At 34.4% G+C, this 13,077-nt stretch overlaps 2 protein-coding genes across 2 annotated transcripts in view; one reads left to right on the plus strand and one right to left on the minus strand.

Moving 5' to 3' along the window:
- Positions 1-4,943: 4,943 nt before the first annotated feature.
- LOC140447337 (cytokine-like nuclear factor N-PAC) lies at positions 4,944-12,435 on the minus strand. Its single transcript, XM_072539940.1, has 4 exons — positions 11,468-12,435; positions 11,117-11,386; positions 10,490-10,715; positions 4,944-5,370 (listed from the first exon to the last, which is right to left on the minus strand). Exons 1-4 carry the CDS (start codon positions 11,985-11,987, stop codon positions 4,998-5,000), a joined length of 1,389 nt encoding a protein of 462 aa, XP_072396041.1. The 5' UTR covers positions 11,988-12,435; the 3' UTR covers positions 4,944-4,997.
- Positions 12,436-12,742: 307 nt separating this feature from the next.
- PGAP1 (GPI inositol-deacylase) overlaps positions 12,743-13,077 on the plus strand; it is a 32,969-nt gene continuing 32,634 nt past the window's right edge. The window contains exon 1 of the mRNA XM_072539941.1: positions 12,743-12,962. Coding sequence (XP_072396042.1) covers positions 12,825-12,962 — 138 coding nt within the window. The 5' untranslated portion in view covers positions 12,743-12,824. The remainder of the gene's footprint in view (positions 12,963-13,077) is intronic.

The raw sequence follows: 13,077 nt of genomic DNA on the forward strand, positions 1-13,077 counted from the left end.
TATGTGTGTGCGCATTCGCGTTGGAGGATCTTATGCGTTCACACAAGAGTAGTAATATCGTAAACCCGACCAAATTGAAAAGTCAAAAAATGTAAGAAATATAGATTTGATTGGAATCGCAATATTCTTTCTTTTGTTTTAGTTTCGGAACGCGTCATAAATTGCATCATTTTCACGTCGTTGCACATCTGTCAAACAAACCGCGTTAAAAAGCGTTTTCTTGCTTTTTTTTTCTGTTACCTTATCTACTCAGTTTTCTTTTGTCAACTTGATAAACGAAACAAATTCTTCAGTTTTCTTCGATTTATTTTTGATTGATTGTGTTATATCGTGTTTTGTGCAAAATGTTTTAATATCTGTGATTAATAATTATTAAGTATATTCGATATGCCTCCTATAAGACGAAGTAATTTAGGTATACGAACCCGAAATGCTACAAACCAAACTAATTACCGATCTAATCATACTGCACAAGAACGTGACGACCGAAATGAACGTGAAAGAATTCGTATAGCACGAACGCGGGAAGCGAAAGATTCAACTAATAATCGCGCTGGTTTCAATTACGATTTGTCAATTGACTACAGTAACTACCAATGTGTTACTCTTGGATCTAAGAACTTGGTTTGTTCTCATTGTAAGGCATTGGAATACAAAAATGAAGCCAATGGATAATTGTGTTGCGCAAATGGGAAAGTGAAATTGATACCATTGGATCCACCAGCAGAGCCATTGTACTCATTGGTTTCAGGAATAGGACCAGATTCCATACACTTTTTCTCAAATATCCAAGAATATAACAATTGCTTTCAAATGACGTCATTTGGGGCAACAAACGTAGTTCGGGAAAATTTCATGCCAACATTTAAGGTATGTATTATAGCAGTTAATCATTCAAAAGGTGTTTCCAGATGTTGCTCAAAATTACAGAAACCATGATTGGTTTAGCAAACGGGATATATTGGCTGCAAAAAACATAGATGTAAATGAATTAAATTTCAAAATTCAAGAACAAATTACAGGCGAATTGAGGATATATAAATCAGTTGATTCGGCTACTAACCAAGATGATGTCGTCAACTATCCGCCTGAATTTTTAAACTCGCTGGATTTACCAGCATTGCCACCTCGCAATCTTCAATTAAAGGTTGGATCGGTAGTTATAATGTTGAGAAATATCAACCAACCGCGTCTTTGCAACGGCTCACGGTTAGCGATAAAAAATTATTGAACAATGTGATAGAAGTAACTATACTGAAAGGAAAGTATAAAGGAGAAGACGTTTTGATACCACGTATCCCAATGATTCCGACTGATGTACCATGTGAATTTAAACGACTACAGTTTCCAGTGCGACTTGCTTTTGCTATGACCATAAATATGTAGGTCCCAGGGGCAATCATTAGGTGTTTGTGGTATTAATCTAGAAAACCCATGTTTCTCACATGGTCAATTGTATGTTGCGTGTTCCCGTTTTGGAAAACCATCAGATTGGTTTTTATATTCACCAGGTCAAACAAAAAACATTGTAAATCATAAAGCACTACAATAAAAATAAAACAGATTTCTGTTAATAGGTTTTAACCTTAAGTTCCCCTTTTAGTTTGAAGCCCTCTGGCAGACATCCCAATCGGAGTTTTTAGTGGGTCCAAAAGGGTGGCCAAAGTTCATGGAAGCGAAGATACTTAGGTCACCCGAGCTGACCCTCACACACCGCCCTATCATCATGGTGACGGTTCTGTTCAGGAGAATTAAAGAAATAAACTGTCACATTCCAAATCTATTTGACAGAAAGAAGTCTGTGGGTCCGTTAGTTTTAAATAAAATTTGTATTAATTCGACGATAAACATTCGATATCTTTTGATCAGTGTCCTATCGACAAAAATCAAAAAGCGTTTTGAAAATGAAAACTTTTTTATGCAAATTTGGCCGCAATTAAAGCCAGTTTCTAAAAAAGTATTAAATAAATGAACGTTGCGCGATTTTTCCCATTTTTTACAATTCTCATGAGATCATTAAAACGAAAATCATCTTCTTCTTCTTAAAGTTCCATCTCCTATCGGAGGTTGGATATCATAATGGCTATGGTCACTTTGTTGGCTGCTGCTCTGAAAAGTTGTAGTGAACTACAGTTAAACCATTCTCTAAGGTTACTCAGCCAGGAGATGCGTCTTCTTCCTATGCTTCTTCTTCCTTGGATCCTTCCTTGCATAATAATTCTCAGCAGCTCATATTTTTCTCCTCTGGTTATGTGACCCAAATACTCTAGTTTTCTTCTTTTTATGCTGTTCATAATTTCTAACTCCTTATTTAGACGTCGTAGTACCTCAACATTGGTAATCCTTTGAACCCACTGATTTTTTAATATCCTTCTGGAACACCACATTTCGAACGCTTCTATTTTTCGTATGTGTTGTTTCTTCAATATCCAAGCTTCCATTCCGTATAGTAAGATAGAAAATATGTAACATCTTAGAGCCCTCAATCTGAGATGCAACTGAAGGTCTCTGTTGGTAAGAACTGTCTTCATTTTCACAAATGCTTGCCTTGCAGTTTCAATTCGAACTTTGATTTCTCTGCTTTGGTCATTTTTGTCATCAACCCAGGTTCCCAGATATTTGTATGTCTCTACTTTTTCTATTTGGGTTTGCTCTATCATTAATCTTTCATTTCCATGTTGCGTTTTTGAGACAATCATAAAATTTAGTTCTTCTCTTATTTATTTTTAGTCCGTATCTAATGCAATAAGCGTTAATTCTATTTACCAATTCTTGTAGAGATTCCAGGGTGTCTGCCATTATAACGGTGTCATCAGCGAATCTTATGTTATTTACTATTCTTCCGTTTACAGAGATTCCATCACCCAGATCCGCTATCGCTTCCTGGAATATGGCTTTACTGTACACGTTAAACAGTAATGGTGACAGAACACAGCCCTGTCTTACTGCTCTCTTTATATCTATATTTTCGGACTTTTGTTCTTCTATCTTTATATTGGCCTTTTGATTCTAATACAGATTGATAATGATTCGTAAGTCTCGTCTGTCTATATCTTTGTTTCCAGAACTTCTATTAGTTTTTCATGTCGGACCCTGTCGAATGCCTTCTCGAAGTCTATGAAACAGGAATAAAAATCTAGGTTCATATCTAAGCATCTTTGAGAGAGGACATTAAAAGCAAACAATGCCTCTCTCGTTCCCAGTCCCTTGCGGAACCCAAACTGAGTATCATCAAAATCATCTTCTAGTTTTCTATATAATCTTCCATGAATCACCTTTAGAAATATTTTGAGGGTATGGCTTATTAGTGATATTGTCCTATAGTCTGAACAATCTTTGGCATATACTGTTTTTGGTATTGCTACAAAGGTGGACACCAACCATTCCTGTGGGATTTTTCCAGTTTTATATACTTCATTAAATAGGTCCAGAAGTATAGGGTCTGGACCTACAGTTTTTCCGTTTTTTGCGTTTCGTATTGCTTGTTCGATTTCCTCTATTATGATCTCTGGTCCCGTTTCGCTGTCGATTTCTTCCGTATCACTTTTATATTAACCGGTCACTATGGAATTTCCAATTTTCAAAACCTATGGCATGAAATTTCGGTTTTAAATTTTGGCAACAAATGTGAGGCACTTGAAAAATGCCGAATTTAAACTTTCGTCACGTGATAACGGCTGCATGCGCAAGAGCATATATCGTAAGTTCTATCAATTGTGGTTATGTCACTTTTAGGACAATTTAAACTAAAATACAGTGAACCTCCCTTAACCGAAACGGCTGACAGTTTCAATTATTTTGTCAATAAAAAGTAAATGTTTATCGCAAAACGTAAACAATTCCTTTAATTTCACTCACTGATTAATGTCTAGATGTGTTGGGAAATCACAAAAACCAAGAGCTCTAAAAGATTTTTCCGAAAAAGCACTTTCGGTTATAGAAGCCAAAAAAGGTCGTGGATGTCGACCACTTTATTTTCCACCGACTGTCACAAGCTTAATTCAGCTGTTAGACCAGGGAGTAATAGAGACATTATAGAGGAGCATTCTTAAGACATCTGTTATTACAGGAGACGAATTAATCCAAAAGTATTCCCGAAATTCTCAAATCTTTAACAATGAAACATGTTTATTGGTGAGCTGTCTCGTGGGCGAAGATCAAATCTTCAACTTTTAAAAAATGCTGGAACAAACTTTTTGATGGGATTTTGATTGACGATCCTGAAAAAGAAAATGGTAAGGAAACGACAGAAGAAATTAAAGCTTTCATAAAAAATTTGTCGGAATCTGACGAAATTAACCAAGAAGAGATACGTGAGTGGTTAGCAGTCGATGACTCAGAAAGTGAATTCATCGACCAGGACATCATTGATATGGTTCTTTATCCAGACAACCTGAGCATATCAGACGACGAATATGACGAACCAAAAGGCAACAGGCAGCAAGAAACCGCCGACGAGATTTTCAACGGCTTAGAGATAAGAATTTTATACAGTAGGCCTAATTAGTTAGGTACACGACCAGGTTCTTAATTTTTGTTGTCATTGCATAAAGTTTTGTCCTTTTCAGATTACTTTACGTTTTGTCGAACAATCGAATGAGGCAAACTCATGACGTTCATGAGGCAAACGATGGAGAGAGAGAAAAATATTATTGTCAAAGGAAAACGCAAAAGAAAATAGAAGATTTCTGTAAAAAACATGTTAAACTTGTTCATTTTCCTTGATTTTATTACTTTATTCTGGATTTACTTAGAAAACATTACGAAATCAACTCATAGTATTTTTTAATACCATTTGATCAAGAACATTATAAAAGACAATGTTATTTTTAACCGAAATTCTTGTTATCCGAAACGACCTCCCCCCCAATTATTTCGGTTAACGGAGGTTTTACTGTAGTAAGAGAAAAAAAAAAAGGAAAAATATGGAATAAAAAAATAAACATTGTCGAATAATTTATTTCTAAAAGAAATCGTTATTAACTAAAAAAAATTGTTTAATGGTGGTGTCGTAATAAAATAATGGACGCATCGTAAGCTCCGTATTCCAGTCTTATACAGTGTTGATATATCTGGTTGGCAGTACTGGCTATAAACATCGGATGCTTCACGTTATTAGATAAATCCAAGACTAATTTCATATCTTTCTGTAAATTGGTCAGAGACTGCTCTACATCGCGGAAGTTTTCTTGTTGCAACAAGCCGCATTTTCTTAGAAGATATAAACTGGACAAATTGGTACGCTCCAATATCTCACATATCCTTTTTATGCCCACACCGTTACGTTCTGCTAAATTTAGAGCTTCACATAGTGCAGCCAGGTTAACGCCTTTTATTACTTGTAGTATCAAGTTAATTTTAGAGGCATATCTGAAACAGAAAAATTAAGTTAAAACACTGGTTTTCTAATTTGTATCGTGCAATTATGAATATGTCGGCTTTTTGAAGAAGAAACGCATGTGTTTTATTACTGTAATTATTTAATTCATTTATGTATGTTTGTCATCATCATCAGTTGGCGCTACAGCCCTTCGTGAGCCTTGGCCTGCTTCAAAACATTCTTCCATCCTTCCCTATCGAGTGTCTGTCTTCTTCACTCCCTCACTCCAATCTCCCTCAGATCTTCCTGTACATCGTCTAGATATCTGAGTTTAGGTCGCCCCCTTCTACTTCTTCCGACCGGCCTGTTTAGCATAGTTATTTTAAACTCGGTTCGCTATTCCCAGTCCAAACTGTCTAGTGCATTTAGTAATTATTTTTTTGCGAAGTTAGTTACTTTTTGACAGACTAAAAGTGGCTGGAAATTACTATACAACCAAGCACACGTACTCACAGCCAATATTAATAGTAAACAAACTAAATAGTAAATAAAATAGAACTTTGCGAATTACCGACAATTAATATTTATTTATCTGCACCATATAATAAATGGTTATTTTAAATTATAACGACTAAAATATATTTTTTAAATATATACTACCCAAAATTTGATGAGTTTAGTATACACTTCCACTATTTAGAATAATTCTTCTTTTTTTTTTAAGAAAGAAGTCTGCAATAGTAGGATACTTGAGCTATTAATACTGAGAAGTAGGAATTGTTGTGTTGTAGGTTTCCGACAATGAATCTGTCAAAATATGCCCGAGCTAAGCGAATGGAGTTTAGAGGGATCACTCTTATCCATCAGCATAACGTGGCCCACCCACCTTAGGCGGTTTATTTTGATGGTCTTCACAATATCTGCATCACCAAAAAGTCTATAGAGTTCAAAGTTATATCGCCTTCTCCACAGACCCTGTTCGTTTACTCCGCCATATATGGTCCTCAATACTTTTCTTTCAAAGACTCGCAGCAACTCTTCATCTCGGGTCGTCATTGCCCATGTTTCCGATCCGTATGTGAGCACTGGGCGTATTATTGTTTTATAAAGTTTGCACTTCGTTGCTATTGACATACTTCTCGCTCTTAGTTGAGGGCCCAGGCCAAAATAACAGCGGTTAGCCACGCATATTCTTTTTTTTTATCTCGTTGGATGTGTTATTTTTGTAGTCTACCAGTGATCCTAAGTAGCAGAATTCTTCTACCATTTCTATCGTTTCGTGTTGCACCTCTAAGTTATTTTATTGAACTCCTGATATGGCCGGCATATATTTAGTTTTCTGTATGTATGTTTGTAATATGTTAAAATAAAATATTAAAAACACTTTGTCACCGATCAGCGCAATACACCCCAGCCGTGTTGTTTGTTTCCTTCTCGGTATCGATGACTTGCTGTTATGACAGATTTAGCGTGTAGGTGGCCGCATTATCCGCATCTCATTCCTCAGTCTGTTCTTTGCGATTCAACAGAAATTAGAGGCTATCCGAAGGATTCAAAATGGAGAGATTTTACGGACAGCCGCAGCAGATTTTGTCGTTGGCGTTTCTACAGTTTCCGATTCGGTTAACATGAAAAGCAAATTTGAGGAACATACTTCGAAAATGACAAACAAGAAAACTATAAAACTAAGTAAAATTAGAAGGTAAATGAAGCTGTCTATTTGTAGTTCACACAATAAAGAGCCAAAAGAGTAGCATTATCTAGACCAATAATTCAAGAGAAGGCGAAAATGTTATCCGACATGATGGGCGATGAAAGTGGATGATTTAAAGCAAATTCGAAAAAAAAAAATAGCTATTCGTTAATTGTGGAGAAAAAAAAAACTATCTGCTGACCACTATGCTGTAAATATTTTTAAAACTTAAAAATTTTTAATACCAAAAAATTTAATACCAACTTTAATATTGGATTTGGTACACCCAAGAAGGATGCCTGCTCTACCTTAATAAGCTTGACAGAAAATTAAACAAGAATGCGATGGTGCTAAAAAACAAGAGCATATTACAGAGAAACGAGTTCACCCGTTAAAAGCTTTAACAGATATCTTAAAAACAGACGAGAATGTTATTATTTTCAGTTTCAATTTTCAAAAAAACTTAGTACTGCCAAAAGTGGCGGATCAGTCAGCATATTATAGCAGACAACTTTCTATTTACAACTTTTTAATGATTCAAGGATCGTCCAAAGACCAACTGAGTCAACAAAATGTATTCTCATATTATTGGACTGAGGATGTGCATAGCAAAGGATCCAATGAAGTAAGCTCAGAAGTTTAACACAGACTTAATGCGACGCATTTTGGAGATGCAAAGATATTAAAGCTGATAGCGAATGGATGTGGAGGTCAAAATAAAAAATCTCAGCGAGAAGATATATTAGTGCAAGAAGAAGTAACTTACAGAGTAGAGCTCGGTATACATATCTAAAAAAAGAGTAACACCTGTAAAAAACTGGAAAGAAGATGGAAGATTAAGTTATTTTGGAAATATCATAAACCCATCAAATCCTCAAACTTCTGAGAGCAATACTAGAAATGAGAACTGTGGCTTAGAGAATAGGGAAGAATTTTTTATATATCTTGTATAGAATAAAGCATTTGTCAATTTACAACTGTCTTTCATCATCATCATCATGCAACCTCCTCTGTCCACAGTTGGACATAGACCTCTCCCATTCTTCGCCACTCTTCACGGTTCTGTGAGTTTTGTTGACATTAGTTGGATATTCGTTTAATGTAGTCCATTCAGCGTGTTGGTGGTCGTCCTCTGCTGCGTTTGTCTTCTCTTAGGCGCCAGTCAATTAGTTTTCTGGTCCATCTTGAGTCTTTTAGTGTCGCTATGTGACCTGCCCAATTCCATTTCAGATTGGCTATACGTTCGACGACATCAGTGATACCTGTCCTTTTCCTTAGGTCTTGGTTCCTTATTTTGTCTTTTTTTGTCACGCCTAGAATTGATCTTTCCATGCGCCTTTGTGTCACTCGCATTTTTAGTGCTGTTGTTTTTGTGAGAGTGAGAGTTTCTGCTTCGTATGTCATAATAGGAAATGTCTTCCGTTTCATAGCTATCGGGATGTTGCTCTTAAAGATGTCTCTTAGTAAACCATACGCCGCCCAAGCAAATGTTATTCGTCGTTGAAATTCACAGATCTGATTAGCCTTGCTTATTCTGATTTCATGACCAAGATATATGTACTTTTCTGCCAATTCTAGCACTTAATTTTGGATGGTTAGGTGTTCGCTGGGAACCAAATTTGTCATAAATTTGGTCTTACTGTTGTTCATTTTTAAACCTATTGTTGAAGACACGTTATCTAATTCTTGTAGCATTTGTTGTGCTTCACGCAGATCTTCGGTAATAAGTACTATATCATCGGCAACACGCAGATGATGGAGAATTTCCCCGTCTATTTTTATTTCTCTATTTTCCCACTTTAGCATTTTAAAGGCGTATTCGAGGACCGTTATAAATAATTTAGGTGAGAGAGTGTCGCCCTGTTGCACACCTCGCTTTATATGAATTTCTCTGGTGGTATCATGTAGTTTTACACGCATTGTGGCGTTTTGGTACAATGTACTAACTTTGTAAGCCGGTAATCTATTCTACTATTGTTCAGAGCAGTTATAATGCTGTCTAATTCCAGGGTATCAAAGGCTTTGTGAAAGTCTATGAAGATAAGTACCAGTGATCTGTTATATTCTATCGATTTTTCTATTAGGGTTTTTACTGTTTGTAGGCGATCGTTTGTTCCGAATTTTGAACGGAAGCCAGCTTGTTCTCGGAGTTGGTAAAAATCTAACTTTTTTTCTAGTCCTTTCGCCGGGTAAACATTTTATAGACGTGGTTCAATAAGCTGATTGGTCTACAGTTTTCTAGGTGCGACTTGTCTCTTTCTTGTGTAGTAAAATTGTTACTGCATTGTTCCATATTTCCGGTATGCAACAATCTGTTAGACAAAGATTAAACAAAATTTTTATTTGGTTGAGAAGGGCACGTCCGCCCATCTTTATGGCTTCTATTACGACTCCATCTTCTCCTGGTGCTTTGTTGTTTTTCATCTTTTTCATTGCGTCTTGGATTTCGCTTAGTGTGATCTCTGGCATGAACTCTGAACCCTGGTTGATGATTTTGTGTGATGTGGCGACTTCCAAGTTCGTTTGGTCTTCTCTTTGACTTGTGTATAGTTCTTGATAGAAGTCTTCGTCTATGTGTAGTAGTTCTTCTCTATTTGCTATGGGGACTCGTATGTCCTTTAGTTTGTGTATTTTACATTTTCCATTGTTTAGCCGTCTTCTCAGGAATTTCTTAAATTTTTCCTTATAGCTTTTGATACTTCTTTATTTATTTTTCGTAGTTTTTATTCATCAATGCTTTCGTTTCCTTTGATTTCTCTTCTAGTTTCCATTAGTTGCTTTGTTTCAATGGTTATTTTTTCATCTTTAACAACAACTGTCTTTAATTTTATCTGTATTGTATATTGATACACATAATTTTATCGCCCTGAAATGATAATAATTGTTATAATACAATATTCCATGATCAGATTTAGACATTACTTGATATCAAAAACAGCAGTCTTTACTATGTTTTGTTTCATAACCAGAAAACTCCAAATTTGACTATCAAACTCAGAAATCTCCATTTTATTATCAAGAATTTTTGATTTAATTGTAACTAAAACATGTTACAACTAACGAAAATCGTTAAAGCAATTCCAATGTTATGCCCTGTCAAGAAATTTTTAATAACAGTAAGTGATAAGTTGACAATATAATTTATACTTCACTGTGGAAAATGTCATTGTGAGAAGTTGTTGACTTTGATAATAGATGACTCAAATATAAAATGAGTGTTGTGATAAATCAAATTGTTTTTGGATTTTCAGGGTTTAAAATTATTACCAAAAAATAAATAATCCATTTGAACACCCCAGAATTTTCCTAAAGGTACGCTCGTCAGTCTTAAAAGGGATTAAAGTAAGAATCAGCTATTGTTAATAAGGGTCAGCTATTATTAGTCTTAAATTCACAACATTTTTAGCTACAGACTCTATTAAAAGTATTGCATTTTTATTGCATGCTTTAATCTAGAAGAGCTAGAAGATACATACCCAACTTCTCCTAAAAATATAACAGTATTTCCTATAGCTTTAAAAAATGTAGGGCATTTAGAAAACAGTTCCGCATCACCGGCCACTAGTGTAATGAAATTTCCATTGGCTGCTTCCGTTTTACTCCTTTGAATTTGAGCTTCCAAATATTTACCTCCTTTCTTTTCGATAACTGAATTCATATCTTTTGAAAATTCTGGACCTGTAGTAGTCATCTGAATTATGCCTGTGAATTTGTAGGATAACTTATTAGCCTAAACATACAGTACAAAAGAATATGTTAGAAAACAGATATAGAATGATCTCTTGTCCAAATAAAATGAAATAAAATTTATTGGGTAATGGCCTAATTACTTTGTGCCAGGCATTAATTTTTCTTTTTGTTTGTTTTACAATTGTTGCAGTTAATAAAAGTATTAGATATTGTTGATTAATTGACAAAATCACATAGTAGCAAATAAGGATATCTGTTTATTTAAAAATTAAACATTGTAACAGAACAAAAATGGATTCTAACCTAGAATCTGGAATGCCAAAAGGTTTTATTTTATCATAACTTTATATTTATATAGATTTGTGCAGATACAGTTTAATTACTGAAATAAAGAATTAGTATATAACAAATACCTTTATTTTTTAAAGATACATCTTCTGGTTTGTGTATACCAAAACTTTTTTCAAATAAAGCCCTCACTGCTTCTTTATCTGATAAACAAACTAGTATCACATCAGAATTTTGTAGAAGTGCTCGTGGAGTATAATAATGTGTAAGCTTTTTCTTGAATTTGGGATCAAATTTGTTCATCAGGGACTCACATTTACCAATTGATCTATTCCAAATGTTAACCACATGACCAGAATGGATTAGGTTACTGGCAATATCTGCTCCTAAATTACCTGCAAAATAAAACAAAATTTAAGTTTTACAACTATATTGCCAAAATACATAATTTGTAAAAATATTACTGTATCACTTACCAATGCCAAGTACTCCAAAAACCAATGTTGAGGTAGTAATATTTCTATTAAGGGGTATTTTAGATTCAAGATCTTCATCTGTACTTACACTTACAGATCTTGATCTAACCATTAGCTTTGCTCTGTTTTTCATTCTACTTTCACTTCTTTTAAGTTTCCTCTCATACTCCTGTATATTAAACTTTTCTTTAACTGGTACTTGGTAGTTTGAATTCAATTTTTTACGTTCGAGGTGCGTTTCAGCCTCTTTTATTGCTTCTGAAAAATTAACATGTCCTTGTTCTTGTCTGTATTTATACCTGTTACCTTCATATGCACAGAGTCTTTCTCTAGATATCCAAGAATAATTCTTAGAGCCAAAAAAATATACCCAGTAATACTTTGTATTCGGATCTTTGGAAGGTTTTGGCACTTTAACATCTTTCAAAACTACACAGGGCCAATACGGAAACCCAACCAGTTTCCCCCATGCAATATCACCTACATTTATTTCAGCCATGTCATATAGAAAAAAAACCATTGGGATTTTATAAATATTAATCTAATTCAACTTATGAAGACATATAAACAAGAACACAAACAAAAAACAATAATTAACCAACATATTAAGGTGTAAGTTGTTTTGATTTCTGATCTGTCAAATAAAAAATAAAACTGTTTTAGGCCTAAAATGCAACCGCCTTTACACTTATCTCTATGATTTTATTTTTAAATATCCCATACACTCTGAGCGTCCAAATCCTTGTATGTGCAATGTATATAACTCCTATGAGACACGTCTAGATTCATTACTCGTACTTAAGTTGATTAAATTGATAGTATTTTCTTTTCAAGTCGTTTACTTTATAAATTTCGCCTACCATTACCATGACAGCTTAAGCTTGTGTCACAGAATAAAGAAGCAATTTGTCCATTGTTCTGTGCCTGTGCTTGTGTTCTATAAATAAAAGAAAAAGAATTTATTACAGCTGCTATAAAAGTGCTATACGTACATCAGCTAGTAAAGCCACAGAATAAATAACAATATAAATACAAAATAAATAAATTGTTTATTATTCTGTGGTAAATCTGTATAGTCCATAGATACTTGTAGAGATTGTAAAGCTTTTATGCATATTAAATTTCTTTGTGGGGTGTGAATAAAATAATTTAGATATCGTCCAACAGGACCGAAATAAATTAACAAAAATTGGGTATCATAAAACATAAAATTGCGCTACTGTTCGTTATATTACCGTAGTAACTGCAGTTCTATGTTCTAACGTAGAAATTATTGCTGTCATCTGTCACTACTGTCAATAATCAGCTGTAACTGTAATGGTTTTAAAATGCTGAATTCAAAACAATCCTTTAAAGAATGAAAAAAATTAGCATATATGTGTTTGTTTCGTTAATTTTAGCATGTAGTTACATTATCGGCATTTTAAAGTTTTTGTCTGAAAATGAAGAGGATAGATGTGAAATGACATATATGTTTGAGTATCCTCAGTATGTGGTGAGTTGGGTTATCTTTTTATCATTTAATTCAAACAAATCAATCAAATTCACGTAAGTAAATATTTTAAGATATGATTTCATGTGCTCTATTTTAAGCACAACTATTGGCACAA

The sequence above is a fragment of the Diabrotica undecimpunctata genome, chromosome 8 (assembly GCF_040954645.1).
Source record: "Diabrotica undecimpunctata isolate CICGRU chromosome 8, icDiaUnde3, whole genome shotgun sequence".
NCBI classification, from domain to species: domain Eukaryota; kingdom Metazoa; phylum Arthropoda; class Insecta; order Coleoptera; family Chrysomelidae; genus Diabrotica; species Diabrotica undecimpunctata.